General features: G+C 36.9%; 1 protein-coding gene across 4 annotated transcripts in view; it reads left to right on the forward strand.

Moving 5' to 3' along the window:
* Positions 1–17,421, forward strand: part of LOC134533244 (ATPase family AAA domain-containing protein 2-like) — a 161,634-nt gene that overhangs the window by 124,648 nt on the left and 19,565 nt on the right. For all 4 annotated transcript variants that reach the window (XM_063370653.1, XM_063370656.1, XM_063370654.1 and 1 more), the window contains 2 exons: positions 4,910–5,096; positions 8,242–8,412. In XM_063370653.1, coding sequence (XP_063226723.1) covers positions 4,910–5,096; positions 8,242–8,412 — 358 coding nt within the window. The remainder of the gene's footprint in view (positions 1–4,909; positions 5,097–8,241; positions 8,413–17,421) is intronic.

Raw genomic sequence — 17,421 nt, forward strand, 5'->3', positions numbered from 1 at the left:
ACGTACTTGTAAACTGTGGTTATGTTAGTTGGATGATATCAGTTACTAATGAACCAATGGAAACAGGTTAGATTCAATGGAAAACATGTTTTTTTTCCTAGCAGTGCAAATTATAAAAGCACTCTGTAAATAGTTACCCAAAATTAATAAGCCCACTTCATTTTAATACTTTATTCAAACATTATACCTACTAAGTTTAAGGTAAAAATAATTTCCCAAAAGTGTAACTGTATCACAAAAGCTCAAGCTTCGAGAACTTTCAAGTAGGCTCGCTCGAGCTTGGCTCAAAGTAAAATTCTTAGGCTCGCAGACCTTTAATGTAGGTCTATCTATTTAGTAGGCTAACAATGATAATGGTTTCTTTTTTTATTTCCATATTTTTCTCAAAAGTTCTCACATTTTATTACTTCATCACAGTAAATTTATGTGCAATAAACTTAAAAAAAAAACTCGAACTCGACTCGATACTCGCGAGTATTTTAGCAAACTCGCTCGAGCTCGACTTGAAGTGAAAATCTTCTGCTCGCAGACGCCTAAAGTTTGCAGTAGGAGACCAATGATCGGCTCAAATAATCGGCTACGTTTTGCCGATCATTATGATCGGCAAAATTAACAAAATCGGCTGATTATTACGATCGGGGATCGGCATCGGCCCAGCTCTATCCAGAATGTCAAAACTTTTGGGTTTAGAGGGAAGGTTTGTCAATAAAATATATTCCTAACTCAGGTGGTATGCTAGGCCAAAAAGTTAGGTTTCTTTAGTTTTAGGTTTGGTTGGTTTAGGTGAGTCTTATTTTATATTTGGTAAGTTTAGCTTAGGTTAGTTTTAAAATGCCCATTTCCAACTAGCTTAAATTGGGTTTGGTTTTGAGAGCTTCTAAATTTAAGCCACTCCATGATTACAGATATTGATGTAGGCATAAATACAAAACTTCAACATATTTCTTCATCCAGCTTAAAATACTGGGGTCTTGAAGTTTATGAAGTGGGATGTTCGCTTTGAGGAACACCTCAGTGGTCTCCATAGCAAAACGATGCGCTTCAGTTTTCCTTTTTTTTTTTGCTTGCTGCGCACAAACACCACTAGTATGCTGCAGTGCTACAGTAGCGGGGGAAGAAATGCGTGACTTTTTGTGCTTTTCACTGCTTATGTGCTTAACAATTGAGGGGTTGTCACCACAATGCCGAAATTCCACAACGCCAAACGTACAATAACGCAGAATACCATAACGCCGAATGTCAAAATTGACCACAATGCCGACAGCTATAAAACTGCTGTGTACCATAACACTGAAATAACAACTGAATGAATTTGTGTGTGTTTCTTAAATGTACCTTAACGCCGAAATACCACAATCAAACCTAACCTAACCATACTTAACCTAGCCTATCCTAACATAACCTAGCCTATCCTAACATAACCTAGCCTATCCTAACATAACCTAGTCTAACCTAACCTAGTCAAACCTAACCTAATCTAACCTTTGTGGAAGTCCTGGAATGACTTTTTTCGGCTTTTATGTATTTCGGCGTTTATGTATTTCGGCGTTTATGTAATTCGGCGTTGTGGTACACAGCAGTTTTCTAGCGTGCCGGCGTTGTGGTCAATTTGGCATTCGGCGTTATTGTACGTTTGGCGTTGTGGTGCGTCCCCCAATTGAGTCTCTACGGTCCCAACTGACTCTGCAATTACATTGTTTACAAAATAAAACTGCCTTATCTGTCGAATAGAGACCATCAGAAGAAAATTCTTAGGCTCTATCTAGTGCGTTTATGTCATACTTCGTTCAGTTACCGCAACGAATAGCCACCGAACAATAATAAACGCACGCATGTGCAGTAACCTAACAACCGAAGAAAATAAATCACATACATCCATCAATTTGTTTGTTGCAGTTTAAAATTGCCTAAAGTATTTTATGGTTAAGTAAATTATGAAGAAAAACACTTGTAATTTTCGTTGATATTAAAATTTACGCGTTCTGAACGCGGTATCGTTTTTATCTACCGAACACGCTTGATTGTATCATTAAACAACAATCGATTGTTCGTAAATGTTCATGTTCTTTCTCGCATTCTCGTACTGCTACGTTGGTAACACGTTTATTGAGAAACGCGTTTTGTTTTGATAACTTCATGGCACGAGAAACAAATGTTGAAGCTTGTAATGTTAAAATGCAAAATATAAACGGTCCTGGATTACCGTCATCTGTGGTCGTTAACCTCGCCGTGATTTATTGCCACAGAATGTGGTTTTTGTGGTTATGGTTGGAGAAAATAAATTGTTTGCCTAGTTTTGCCTAGTAATGTTGCCGGCACGGTGAAATGTATTTTATGTAGTGTTTTATTGTTTTATTTTTTATTGGTGCGCTGGTGTTACGAACGGAAGATGAATTATATCTAAATTATATGTGTTTGTGGCAATTTAAGCTTCAAATAACAAAATTTTGACCAAATTCGCGACGAAACAGTGGAAAATCGCAAAATTCGCATTTTCGTAAAAAAAAAAAAAAAAAAAAAGGGCAAAATTCGCGAAATAACGACGGTGATTCGCGATCGCGAAAAGTACCTGTCCCTAGTTATGACATATCAAGATTGAAAAGTACCAAAACGAGTGGTTATAAAATCAACATCCTGGACACTACGCATTTTCTTGCTGCTTCATGGGAAATGCTTGACTCATCCATCATTAGCAATTGCTTCAGAAAAGCTGGCTTTGGTGCTCAATAAGTTAACTATATTTTCTCCGAAGAAGCATGTGAGGACAGTGAACATGACAGCATTTGCTTCTACATGCAGTGTAAATTGGAAAACTCTTCAAGAGCAACTAAATTTTTTTATGCACTTTTGAAGATTATGTCTCAGTTGATGATGCGGTTCTACCATGTGAGCCACAAACCATTGAAGATTTATGTGCACAACACAAGGATTTAGCTGAGAATGAGACTGGTGATGGTGACAGCGATGAAGTTTATTCCACTTCCATGCCAACTTACTCTGAAGCCCTTGACCACCTGGACAAGCTGAGGTTATTTGTTCATGGAACACCCAATGTTCCAGATAGTGTGAGGAAGAGTTTATGAGAACTGGACAATTTTGTGGTGCGTCAGTACGAAAATGTGTTTAAACAAACAACTCTGATGGAGTATTTTTCAAAACAGTGATAGTTGGTTTTTTGCTAGTGTTTTGATTGTTTTTTATTGTGCTTATTAAAAAAAATTTTTAAATAATTTAATTTACTGATATAATTGTATAGTTTCCCACCATGCCAATGATGATTGGCAAGTGTAATTGTGAGTTAAGCAGTATGTCATTTGAGTAAAATTTGTTTTTATGAAGCAAATGTATTTCCCTTTTAAGAAGATTTACCTGTTAAGATTTTTTTCAAGAGACTTGATGCTAAAAACTTCTTAACAGGGTTTTACTGTTAGTTGGAAACAAAAGTTTTTCCTAACAAATGGAAAATAGCAAAGGTATTTCCTATGTATCAAAGTGGTACAAAACTCATTCTCACACACACTCTCACTCTGCTGTCATTCTATGTCATTCATAATATTGTCTGTTGTTCCCATAAGCATGTCAAACAAAAGAAATAAATTACAACTGAAACTGATGTAAATCAAAAGTAAATTCATGGAAACATTTTTCTTGAAAAATACATGCACACATTCTTAGTAACTTAGTAACTGAAACAGCTGTTTACCAAACCTAGGTCACAGTGATCTGCAACTCATCCATCAATTAAAAACACAAGCTACCATGTTTCCTCACATAATCGTACAACATTTTATTCTAAAATCAAGTTTGAAAAGTAGGGTTGCGACGATTATGTGGAAAAAAATTTTTTTTGTTAGATAAAGTTATTTATTAAAACAAAACCCATTCATGGAAAGTATGTTTATTAATAAGGGAAGTATAAAAGAGCCCGCCAAACAATTTAAATTAGTAAGTCATACAACAAAAACCTTTCTTCAACTTTAAATAGAAAAACATCTGTGATCCAAATGCAAGCCGAACGAACGCGTAACTACCGTAGTACACAACACGAAAGAATGCAGGCTATAAAATGTAGTTAACCCAGCACCTAATAGAGAGCGCGCGTTGTATGCAATCGGCGAGATATCGTTATTGGGCTGCGTGTGCGCTTTCTATACGGGAACCGACAACCAAATAGAGAGCGTGCGTTGTATGCACTTGGCGAGATATTGATATTCGGCTACGTGCGCGCGCTCTATATGGAAAGCAACATAACCAAACATTAATGATTGCAACGAGCGCTGGCTACAGTTTGGTACGCGGTACACCGCAGCGACTCTGATGAACGGATGAAGGTTGTAACGTTTAAAAAGTCTAAAAGATAATTTACACATCAGACAACTTCGTATTTCCATTAATTAAATAAGTAAGTGGTAATGTCCAAATAAATATTGGATTTATATTTTAAAAAACATTGTTTTATATGGAAAAAATACCCACACAAAGCGCTCGGAATCTAATAGCACGACCAAAAATATTATGCGACGTTTACGCGAGAGGTTTTTTTTATCCAAATTTTGACGCCTTAAAATATGGGTGCGACGATTACGTGAGTGCGGCCATTATGCGATAAAAGAGGGTACTTATTTCAATACCTGAAAAATAACCTAATTATGATTGTTTCTTGCCATACATAAACAATAATATGTTTAAATAGTAGAGGAGGGTAGAGATTATTCAATGCTACATGTGTTAAGTGTTCTTATGTCATTTGTAAGTAGTTTTTTTTTATTTTCCAATTCTTCCATGTGAAACTTTTCAATAGAGTTGCTAGTTGCATTCTATCCAATTCTTCTACTTCTGGAACCATTGTAATTTATGTTATTGTCTTTTTGTATGTGTTGTAATTGTTTGGAGATGTTTGTTATGACAGGAAAATGGTATAGAAGGTTCCAAACAGGAGAAATACTTGAACATTCCAAACGGTGTGAAGGTAGAAGTGAACCATGATCTTAGTGCTGATGGCATTACTGATCCTTTAAATGGTAGATACCCTAATGGAAGTTTTCTATCCTCGAATGGAAAAGGAAAGAACAGGTCACCACTTGGAACTGATGAAGGTAAGAGTAATTAAAATTACTGTGTTTAATGTGAGGAGACTTGATAGTTTTATAAGTAGACATGTTTACATTCCTTAATTAAATATTATTTCTTGAACTGACAACCTGTGTATTTAGGGCTGACCTTATAGCAAAATAATAATTATTTTTTAAGCTATGTATGTATTTAGATATTGGTTTTAACTGTTAACAATGGCGATATTTACAATATTTTTTAATGTCACTTTAGTTGTACATACACTACAGTTATTATTACAATGTTAAAACTGTCAGTAGAACCACGTAGATTCCCCCATGTTCATCATTGTGATAAAGGTATATTTGATCTGAAGAATTCTGAGAATAAATGGCTTGCTTTAAGAAGTCTAAACTTGTTATAAACAGTTATATAGCTTTTAGTGAGCAAAATTACTGATTGCATAAATGGGTTCGTATGAATAAAAAGTTGTAACAGCTTATGTTAAGGAATTAAATTTTATTTATTTTCAGGTAAATAATTTATTTTTAATCAGTTAAGAAATTTCATGGCTTGACAACTTTAGTATGTTAAGTAGTATATATTTCAGAGTTTTGTGGACAATTAGGAACATCTGCAAATATCTCGAGTGCTATTCTACATAATTGCATTCTACATAAGTTGCACAATGTTCTGCATTTTAGCCTTCCACCTTGCTCCCAACTGGAAGAATGCCACAGTGATACTAACTATTCTGTAAAACATTGTTCGTGCCAGGTGTTACAATATTCTCGTATGGAAAGTCTTTGCACAGAAGCATAAATCCGAAAATTAGATTTTTTTTTAAATTTTTGCATGAAATTTTTACTATTTTAAGAGGTCAATGCTATTTATGAAAACATAATCTGTACATCATAGATTTGTAACACAGGAAACCAATTTATTTTACAAAATACTATGATATCTCTAATGTAGTATTTTTTCTACTACAGCACCAATTGATAGAAATTTTACAAATGCTATACCTTATCTTTGTGGTGTGTGTGCAACACACAAAACTATATATCTTGTATCTACATGTCTTTTCTTAATTTGTGAAAAAGCAGGATGGCGACGTTTACGGGACAAGATACAACAAATTTTCTATTGATTCCTGGTTTTATGTTGCCTACTTTTCTTTTATTATGTGATGTGACACTGAACATGCTTTGGTTTAAGATAAACCACGTTTCCTGGAAAACTTCCAATGAAATGCGAAAAATAATACAGTCATAACCTAATAACCCCCTTTCTTGTTTGTTTAAACTTCATGTTTGAGTAATTTTATAGTTTAGGCCAATATGAACACATGTTTTATAATTAGTTTTATGTATGTTTAGCCCTGTGTTTTTGTTTATTTATTAAAAAAAAATTATATTTTATTGTTGTCTAGAATCGTGTATGTTCTGCCCTGTTTGTCAGATGATAGAAGTTATTGCACTGCTTTATTTGGTACTGAACCATGTCTACTTGATTCAACAGTATGCAATATTAGTAAGTTGTATGAATTTAAAGACAGTTAGAAATTATCACGCATTGACTTAGACTTAATATTTTCAATAGATTGTTTGGATAGTTTCTGGAAATTAAAAATGTTATTACAAATTTATATATTATTCTTCAGTTTTAATGCATGGACTATAGAATACTAATTCTAAGGGGGAAAAGGAAAAAAAAATTAAGATTTGGTGCCAAATTTTTAAACTTAACTTTTTATACAAATTTTTCACACTTCTTTGATGTTTTTACACTGAATTTTTGGCACTGCTTTGCCTTTTAAAATATCTTTGTTGGTCAGTTTTGTTCACTGTTTTTGGCTGTACCCGACAGTAACCTATACTGTTGCAAAAGATAAACTTCAAGTGTTTACCTAACCTAAGTTTCTGCCACGCTAGTAGTCACTTATAGAATTAACACACATTATTAAATTAATTAACAAAGTGACATAATATTTAGAGCCACTTCTACAGGTTCTCATTAAAATTCGCTTAAATTTATCTCTTATCAAGCATACTACCAACTTTTACAGGACTCCCATTTTAATAATTTAAGAATTGGTGTGTTCCTTTGGCAGTAAATTTTAAGGTCAAATTTTGTACAGTAAAAACTCATTAATCTGGCACTCCTTGATTCAACACATTCTGTAATCTGACATCGATTGATCTGCTCACTTGTTTTTAGGAGGTATTCTGGTGTTTGAAATGCCATCAATAATTGAATAAATATCTTAAAAATTGATTTTACATATTTTGCTTGCTAACAGTTATTAATTGCAGGGATTATATTTTAGCTACCCCTTACTTGTACATCTCAATAAGTTAAAACATTGAATTGAAAAATGAATCCTAAAAGTTGCAGTCACTGTGGTTTAGAAGGACTATGGTAACATAACTCATGCCGCTAGCTGTTTTGAAGGTGTCAGTGTGGTCACATTGCAACACAATGTTTTTTTTTTGTTCTACATTTACCTCTTTCTTCCCATTGAAAATAAAGATGACCTGCATGTTCGCAATCTCACTGGCTTTAGCTCACTTATTCCTCCATTTTCACCCGTACTTGAGTTGCAGTTGAATAACCACGGGAGGCACACTCAAAATTCTTTGCAGCACACAGCAAGTTAGTCGGCATAGCTTAGTTTATGCTTATTGTTTACACATGGGTTGGTATTTATTTGCTCTTCTGCATTTGATTTTATTCGTAAGATGTCTTGTCTACTCAAACAAATTTTTTCCTCCACAAAATATTTCTATACCTTATTGTTAAAGAAGCCAGGTAAACTAAATTTTGCATGTGCATCACTATTGCTAATGCTTTACTCATAAAATTAGATTTTTTCATGATAATGAGACAAAAAAAACCTATTAAGTAAGATTTAGTTATTGTTTACTGGAAACCATCTGGTTTTTGTATGGGTACTATTCTAGCAGTGATCCATGCAAGTCATATGTGTGGACCAAGATATTTATTCCCAGCATTTTTACAATTTGTTTATTATGTTGGAATATTTAGTACCTCACACCCGAGTCAGTGAAAATGAGTTCTGGAATATATATAACTTTTTCCAGTAATTTTTTTTTAAGAGTTCTTTAAGGTTTAACTCAGTACAAGCAGCAATCAGTTGCAGCATGTTAAACTGTTTCTTTCTTTTAGGTATTGCCGATAGAATAGCATTCTGTGATCCCAAGTCTCCCACGAATGACAGACTTAGCTGTCACGAAGATGCGGCGGACGAGTGGAGTTCTTGTGACGAGGCAACTAGTCAAGATGATCCGTCCCTGATAAGGTGCGAGATCACGAGGCAGGAGGGAGAAGCACAGACTGGTGAGTTGTTTGTCTCGACTCCTTCATTCTATTTGACAAAATATGCTGTCCAATGCATTCATTTTCATATTTAAAACTGTATTATCACCAATCATTTTTTTTACTGCAGTTGAAACTAATTTCTTTAATTTTGTATGACATACATGTAAAGTTGGCACTCTTGCCTAATTTAAAATAGGAGTATACATGTTCCAATATGGTGTCGTTTCCTAGTGTATTAGATTTGTCGAGTGGCATTGTTCTGTTGCTGTGCCAATTAAGTTTGAACCATCATGGACTCGTACATGTACAGTTGGCAATCTTGCACAATTTAAAATAGGGGTACACATGTTGTCTCAATATGGTGTCGTTTCCTAGTGTATTAGATTTGTCGAGTGGCATTGTTCTGTTGCTGTGCCAATTAAGTTTGACCCATCACGGAATGGTTCCAGCACTTGGTGGGATCAAACTAGTCTTCATGCTAATAACCACACATACATTGTACAATGTACATGTCTCTGTTGTGTGTGCACATGTTACTACTACTGTAGAAGAATGTTGTTCTACAGTCCAGTAGCTTCATACACTGAAATACTCATGCTTATGTTGCTTGTGGTAATATTGGGTGCTGTGTTTATCTGTGCCTCTTTACTTGCAAGTCAGTTTACCCAATACATTAGGGCTGGTATTTATAGTCGCATCTTGAGCAATGTCTTGAGACCGTCTTGACGAAGACGGTCTTGTTTCTCAAGGCAGCTATTTCAATCTCCATGTTTGATAGTCCGCGAACAAGACGAGCTTCATGAAGACTGCATGCTCAAGCAAGAGCTTGTTTGCTGTACTTATGGCTTGACGAAGCACTTACTTAAAACAGCCGAAAAGACACGAGCATACACAAACTTTGCCGATTGAACTATTTTTGTTAAATATTCTGGTACTATTCACACCAAACACTGAAACCCCAGAATTTGAGCCTATTTATAGTAACAAGATTTAGTGAGTATATATCACTACATTCGAAGTGCGTTTGTACGTTGATGTGAGGAATTCGTTTATTGTTTTAATACTCTCGAATCACACCTGGAAAAATTGATGTTTTGCGACCACAAATATGCACACCTTCTAGTACATCTCAGATTGTGTCACTTGAGATGAATGAAATTAAGAACTTTATAGACTTGTGCAAGTTTAACATTAATAAATTATGTATCTAACAAAATGATAATACCCTTTTAACAAAATAATGCAATAAAATTAAGTTAGCATCTTCAGAACTGTTAATATTGAATTACTAGGTACCTACTTGTTTAAAAGCTAATTGTATTTACAGAATTATCAAAAAATATTTCAGGTAGTGAAAAACTTTTTATTTTTGTGAGAAAAGGTCACTCTGCTTCAGCTTCAGGATAATGTCCAGTAATGTTAGTTTAATAAAAATATCAGATTTAACTACACAGTAAAAGAAAATTTTTAATTTAAGTAAGAAAAATGTATGTCTAGAATTATAACAATAAGTTTGAACGAATCTGATAAGGCTACATAGTAAGGAACTTAAAATTTTGTAAAATCCTTTATAAAGTGTTTGTTTGTTCATCAATAATATAAGACATTAATTTCCTCATATAATAGGTTAATTTTTCTTGTTCAAGTTACTTGTGATTCTATAATTTAATTGTATTATAAGTAAAAAAAAATAGACTACATTATGTCTCAAAGCCTACTACGTATGAAATAACCAAACCAATAAACTGAGCTATGTATTTAAATATATCTGTTATGTACTGTCAGCTCGGTTGGTAAGGCTGAGAGTGTTGTGTTGTCTATGGTTCGTTAGTCAACAGCTAGCATCATGGCTGATAGCTCGTCAGATAACCTATGTAACATGTAATGTAACCAATGTATCGTGTAATGCAGACACAGTGCGTGTAACGGGTACATAAAAGTGGCGACGAGGAATTCCGGATCGGTTCGTGCGCGTGAAGTGGTGTGCGAGCGATGATGGCGGCGATTGGGGTTATGGGAGAGTTTGTGCCGGGTCGGGACACGTGGAAGAGTTACCGCGAAAGGGTGCAGTTTTATTTTATAGCTAATAAAATTGAAAACGACGAAGCAAAACGCGCTGTATTTTTCACTGTCTGCGGGGCGGAACTCTACAACTTAATTTCATCATTGTTAGCTCCACAGGCTACCGATGAGATACCCATCGCCGAGGTATTCAGCAAGCTTTCCGCACATTTCGAACCGAAACCCAGCGAGATTGTTGAGACATACAAATTTTTGAAACGTGACCAGCTAGCGGATGAAACGATAGCAGTCTATCTGGCGGAACTCCGGCGATTGAGCACGCATTGTAACTTCCCCAATTTGGAGAGGATGTTGAGAGATAGACTGGTGTGTGGTGTGCGGGATAGATCGGTTCAGCACGTGTTGCTGTCTAAGGATCCACTGAGCTTCAAAGATGCAGTGGATATTGCTATGGCGGCTGAGGCAACAGGGAAGAACATATTGGACTTACGTGGAAAAGGTGACGAGATAAGTACAACGCGTGTTGACGAACATCCGGTGCATGCGGTGGCAGGCAGAAGCCATACCGGCAGACGTCCGGCTGGTATTCAGGCAAACATGGACACTGGAATACGTAAACAAATGATGGGCCCCCAGGAGAACAAACGGAAACAACAGTGTTGGCGATGTACAGGGAATCATGTTGCGGAAGAGTGTCGGCATGTGACAACTGTGTGCCGGTTTTGTTCCAAACAGGGCCACATAGAGAAAGCCTGTATTACAAAACAAAAACAAGGAAGGCCTGTTGGTGGGACCCGACAGGGAAATGTGGGGAATAAGTCTAACTCTGGACTTACTCACATGTTGTCAGATACAGTAAGGGAGCAAGAGGGAGAACAGAATGAAGCAATGTACAGTTTGAATAACCTGCGAGCGTTGAAAAGTAAGGCACCCTTTGTCATGGATGTTTGGTTGGATGGCAACAAACACTGTATGGAAATAGATACAGGTGCAAGCTTTTCTGTTATTAGTGAGGAAACATACAAGGCCCTGTGGCCCGAACAGCCACCATTGGACATGTGTAACATCGCATTGCGTACGTGGTCCCAGGAACAGTTGCGGGTTAAGGGAGTTAAAACAGTCTTGGTAAAAACAAGGGGAAGTGAGGCAGTACTGCTTCCGGTGTTAGTGGCGGCTGGGAAAGGGCCGAGTTTGATGGGGAGGAACTGGTTGGAGCCCCTTGGGATTTCTGTGGAGGGCGTTTTCATGGTGGAGAGTTGCAAGGAACCTAGTGTTGTGCAGAAGAGCCAATGGGTGGAGGAACTGGTAGCCAAGTATCCAAAGGTATTTGACAGCAGTTGTTTAGGACAGTATAAGGGTCCACCGGTATCCCTCGCGCTTAAAGAGGGAGCCACACCAGTATTTATGAAATGCAGACCAGTGCCGTTTGCAATAAGGGACAAGGTAGGGGATGCGATCGACAAGCTGGTGATGCGAGGAGCTTATGAGGCAGTGCCGTATTCATCGTGGGCGACACCTGTCGTGCCTATTATGAAATCGGATGGGTCCATTCTCATATGTGCTGACTACAAGGGCACAATCAATCCAGCATGTAAGACAGAGTGTTATCCATTGCCGACCATCAACGAAGCTCTGGCATCGCTGGCAGGGGGGAAATATTTCACGAAGCTGGACTTGGAGGATGCCTACATGCAGGTTGGAGTCGACGAGGGAACGGCAGATTTGTTGACTGTCAATACCATCAAGGGACTTTTTAAGGTCCGCCGATTACAGTTTGGAGTGAGCAGTGGCCCTGCCGTGTTCCAGAGGCTCATGGAAACACTCTTAGCAGGTGTAGAAGGAGTGGTAGTGCTACTGGACGATGTGTTAATAGCGGGCCCAAATGAAGAAGAGCACTGGACACGTGTAGCGGAGGTAGTGGCAAGGATAGACAAGGCTGGGTTACGGTTGAAGAAGTCCAAGTGTGTTTTTGCATCCGCAGTGGTGAATTTTCTAGGTTATAGGATAGATGCGGAAGGGATACATCCCACACACGACAAAGTGGAAGCAATCCGTAGGGTACCAGTGCCCCAAAACAAGAAGGACCTGCAGTCTTTTTTGGGCTTGCTCAATTTCTATGAGCGGTTCTTGAAAGATAAAGCTAGTGTTTTGGAGCCACTACACAGACTGCTTGATGGAAACGCTGCCTGGAAATGGGAGACACAGCATGCAGCTGCATTTACCAAGGCCAAGGAATTGCTACAAACAGACTGTGTACTGGTCCATTATGACACCACAAGACCTCTGGTGCTAACATGCGACGCCTCAGAGTATGGTGTGGGTGCAGTGTTGGCACACGTCATGGACGATGGTGAAGAGAGACCGGTGGCGTTTGGGTCGCGGACACTGCAAAAATGTGAGCGGAACTATGCGCAGATCGACAAGGAAGCCCTCGCGGTGATATTTGGGGTGACTAAATTTCATCAATATTTGGCAGGCAGATCATTTACAGTGGTGACGGACCACAAGCCACTATTACGACTTTTGGATCCCAAGCGCCCAACCCCGGACATACTGTCACCTCGCATGTTACGGTGGAGTCTGTTGCTGGGCATGTATGACTACACCATCATGCATAAGCCAGGGGTTCGGATTGGACATGCAGACTCCTTGAGCAGGTTGCCACAGCCAACATCACCAAGGGAAGTTCCGGCAGTGGCAGATATCCTGATGTTTGAAGCAATGCCGGACGCCCCCTTGGACGCCCAGTCCATGGCACGATGCGTGAGCGAGGGTCCAGTTACATACCAAGTTCAGGCTGGAGGTCACATGGCACGGAGACATGTTGATCAGATGGTGCGACGCAATATCGCTACACGACTCCAGGGGAGCTCGAGGTTACCGGTGGGAGGAGCATCTGGGACACGGCCCCGAGAGCAGGAAGAATCACTCCAGCAAGCTGTCCATCGGGGGAGACCAGAGCTTCAGCAGCAACCACAGAGGCCTCCAAGCAGTACAGCGACACAACCAGGATCATCTGGTACGAGGATGAGTGGCAGCGAGATGCCCCTCCAGCGAGCGGCCGGTTCCCTAGTGTTGGGGGACTCCGAGCTACCATTTTTGGGGTTTCCTAGTGACTACGGTTCGGCAGCTGCAGTCGATCATGTTCGTCCAGGGCAGCAAACATCTGAGGAGCTAGCTGGAACCTTGGAGTTCTCACTGCAGGAGACCCAGGGACAGCCCCAGGAGCTGAGTAACTGGCCAACGAGGGTGAGGGAGCGATCCACACGAGTCACTACGTTCTCCATTGTGTATAACAATATGTACAAGTGCTTAGGGTAAAAAATCACTTGGAGGGAAGGACTGTTATGTACTGTCAGCTCGGTTGGTAAGGCTGAGAGTGTTGTGTTGTCTATGGTTCGTTAGTCAACAGCTAGCATCATGGCTGATAGCTCGTCAGATAACCTATGTAACATGTAATGTAACCAATGTATCGTGTAATGCAGACACAGTGCGTGTAACGGGTACATAAAAATATCATAACAATTAGATTTTTAAAAAATAATCTAATAAAATTTCTCTTAAAGCTGTATTTGCATTTCTCATTAACTGTAACTATATAAAAAAAGTACTGTCAGTGTCAGGATTTTAACCACATTCGTATTTTTTCCTCTATAAATGGACTTCAAACCCAACTCCCTAACCATTACACTACGATACTTCTTGAAAAAATTTGTGGGATATTATTTTATATCAAGAGTGTAATGCCACTTTTTCTTAAATTATTTTTAATGTGTTCTGGGTGTCACGAATGTAGAATTAAATTTTCTGATTGTGATATGTACAATCAATCATCATTAAATGCATCGTTTTCCACATCTATTGTACTCGTTCTGTGATCTATATGTAAATAAACGTGTCTGTTTAGCACTTGAAAATGTAACCACTGGTCACAAACAAACACTAAACTCATTTAAAAAAAAAAATTTAAAATTGCTTCAGCATTTCATACAGGATTTATTTAAGTTTAAAAACACGAGGTTCACGAGAATCTGACATTTTCTACATTGCGATCAGAACAAGCAATTGCTTGAGACATGCCTGCTGTGGTCTTGGCAAAGACGCTCTTATTCGTGTTCTTAAGCACTGTCTCAGCGACTATGAAACATGCTTCTATGATAGTGTTCTCAAGCAAATACTATGAGACAGGAGAATGCCCTCTCAGAAATAAGAAATATGGGACTATCATAAGATCGTCTTCATCAAGATTGTCTTGTTTGCGATCACTTGAAATCATCTCAAGCAACCTCTATGGCACACAAATGTTTAAATAAGAATGCATATAAGAATTTCTTGACGAAGGAATTGCTCAAGACGTGAATATAAATACCACCCTAGGGCTGCACTAGGACTGCACTATTGTGACCCAATTGAATTAACATTCAAAGTGAGTGGGAACAGGCAAACACATTGGCCATGTTACTCGGAAAGTTAAAATCAATATTATGAACACAACAGGACACATAAAAATAACACTACAAAAATTTACACATGTATATTTATAACAGTAAGCTCAAGTAAAATAGCATTATATATATTTTAAAAAATTTAATTAATTTAATTAAAAATGTTTTCATCACAATATGATCCACACACTGTTCATTTAACTTAAAGTTATTAAATCTCCAGAAATAGTTTGGGAACACATGCACATGCACATGCACACACGCACTAAAATCTTTAGAACAATATAAGGAATTGTTTATTAAAATGTTTATTAAAATGATATTTACTCAGGGTAAATGTTTCTGAAAATGAAAATATATTAGAGCTAATTGCATTCAGTTCAAAAATGATATTAAATTAATTTTCTTAGCTTTACTCATAGGCAGAAACATAAGCTTTCATGCTCAGACCTCTGGGGGGAGGAAATTACTGCCAAGCCAAATTTTGTAAACACAGTTTGCATGTATTACATGTCGGTATCTTAGTGAAAGTGGTCTCGTTTAACTTCAAGGACCTTATTTCATAGTATGATCTAATAAGTTTTAGGGTGCAGGTTACCTGGTTTATTTATGATGTTGATGGATTGGGTAGAAACATACCTGATCTCCCACAATATGGGATTGTCAAGGCTCACAAATTCAACGCACACTAATTCACTGTTTTGATACAAAATATTTAATTTTCTGACATAATATTATGTTTCAAAGATGGGCTAACCCTGTAGTTACAAACACAGACACTTTATAAACACTGGAAGCAGTCTTTGGTAATTTTCTTACGTCACAGCTTTTTCTGGATTTCAATAATAAAATTCAAGAAAATACTTTTTTTTGAAAACTAGAAACATTCCTCTATTAGTGATCAGTTGTGTATTTAGTTCCTATGATAGTTCATCCACGAAATAGCAGTTAGAACAAGATTATCATTGTTATTTAAATCTAACAACATTTATTATTAACACCCAACAATTTTTCTTGTTGATTTGAAATATATAATAGTCCTGTCACAATCTTATATATGTAAAGGTGTATTGATCTCCACTCTAAATATTTAAGCATTCTCTCTCAAATCCTCTAAATGTTTGACCTGAAATAACAATGAATAGCAAAATGTTATTTACTGCAACATCTCAATAAAACATTAATCACTGCACTCTCATTAAAAAAAGCTGGGGATGTGCGAATCCTTAATTTTCAGTTTGGTTCGAATCCGATTCGAATCCCTGGCAATATTTGAGATATGAATCCGATTCTGAATATTAAGCACAGAATAATTAAAAATAACTGATTAATTTAAAAATAATGTGTGTTCTCTTTTTTCTAACTGTAACTAGCAATTATTTATTACACTGAGATTGAAATGTTTATATTTATGTAAACTTAATTAATAATAAACACTTTAAAATATGAAAACCAAAATATATTCGATTCTCCAACTCAATCGTAATAAACTGCACGCCACAGGGAAATCCCAGTTTTATAAACGTTTCAGCAAACGAAACCATTTTTTCTCCAATAAATAGCCAAGACATTGTTTTCTTGTAGGTATGTAATTGTTTTTAGTTTATAGTTTGCTAAACGACGAAATTCGTAATTATAGTTTAAGCTCTTTAAATCACGAAATTCTTTTAATGTCAGTGTGTTAATTATTTAATTTACATATCTTTCTTTGATACATCATATTATAAATACAGTAGAACCCTGTTATAATGTTTTTCAAGGGAGCACAAGAAAAAAACATTATAAGCAGGAAAACGTTATAAGCAGGAAATCTCAATTTAGCACTTAATACCCTTAATAGTGTTCGAGCTTTGTACCAATGGACTCACCAAGCTATGTAAACAACTTTAATGTTAAAACCAAAGATAGTATACTTGATACATGAATTTTCTGAAACAAGCCAACAATTTTTCAACTTTGTCTTGTTCCCTGGTTAAATTTTGTTTGTCTTTAAAGATACACTGCCACATTTTTTGTAAAACTGTCTCACGATTCATGATGACAACATTAAGAGTGAGAACGTCTACTCTTTCGCCACCTGAAAATGTTTTATTTTGGGATTCCTACGTATGAATGAAAAAAAAAAAATTATTTGTAAGCAATAGAAAACACTTTTAGTTATGCCCTCGCTCAATGGTTGGCAACTTAAATATCGTAGGACTATGTACGTGCATCTGAATACCCACTGGAATGGCAAGGAAGAGAAGAGTTGACTAAGGGTGCCAACTGACACGTAAATATGAACATTGTGTACCTTCAGTATATAGCATAAAATTGTATTTTAACAAACATCATGTATTGAATGGCAGTGATTGTAAACATAAACATACATAAAGGAAACTTTTTATCATAAGTGTTGGAATAATTTGGTTTTAAAACACTTTTTCCCCATTTATTGAATGTTAGAAAGCAAACATTATAAGCAGGAAATTACACTTTTTATGAACGTTATATGCAGGAAATAAATACATTGTCCTTATGGGGGAAATATTGGGACTTTAAAAATATGACATTATAAGCA

Source organism: Bacillus rossius, chromosome 6 (assembly GCF_032445375.1).
Source record: "Bacillus rossius redtenbacheri isolate Brsri chromosome 6, Brsri_v3, whole genome shotgun sequence".
NCBI lineage: Eukaryota > Metazoa > Arthropoda > Insecta > Phasmatodea > Bacillidae > Bacillus > Bacillus rossius.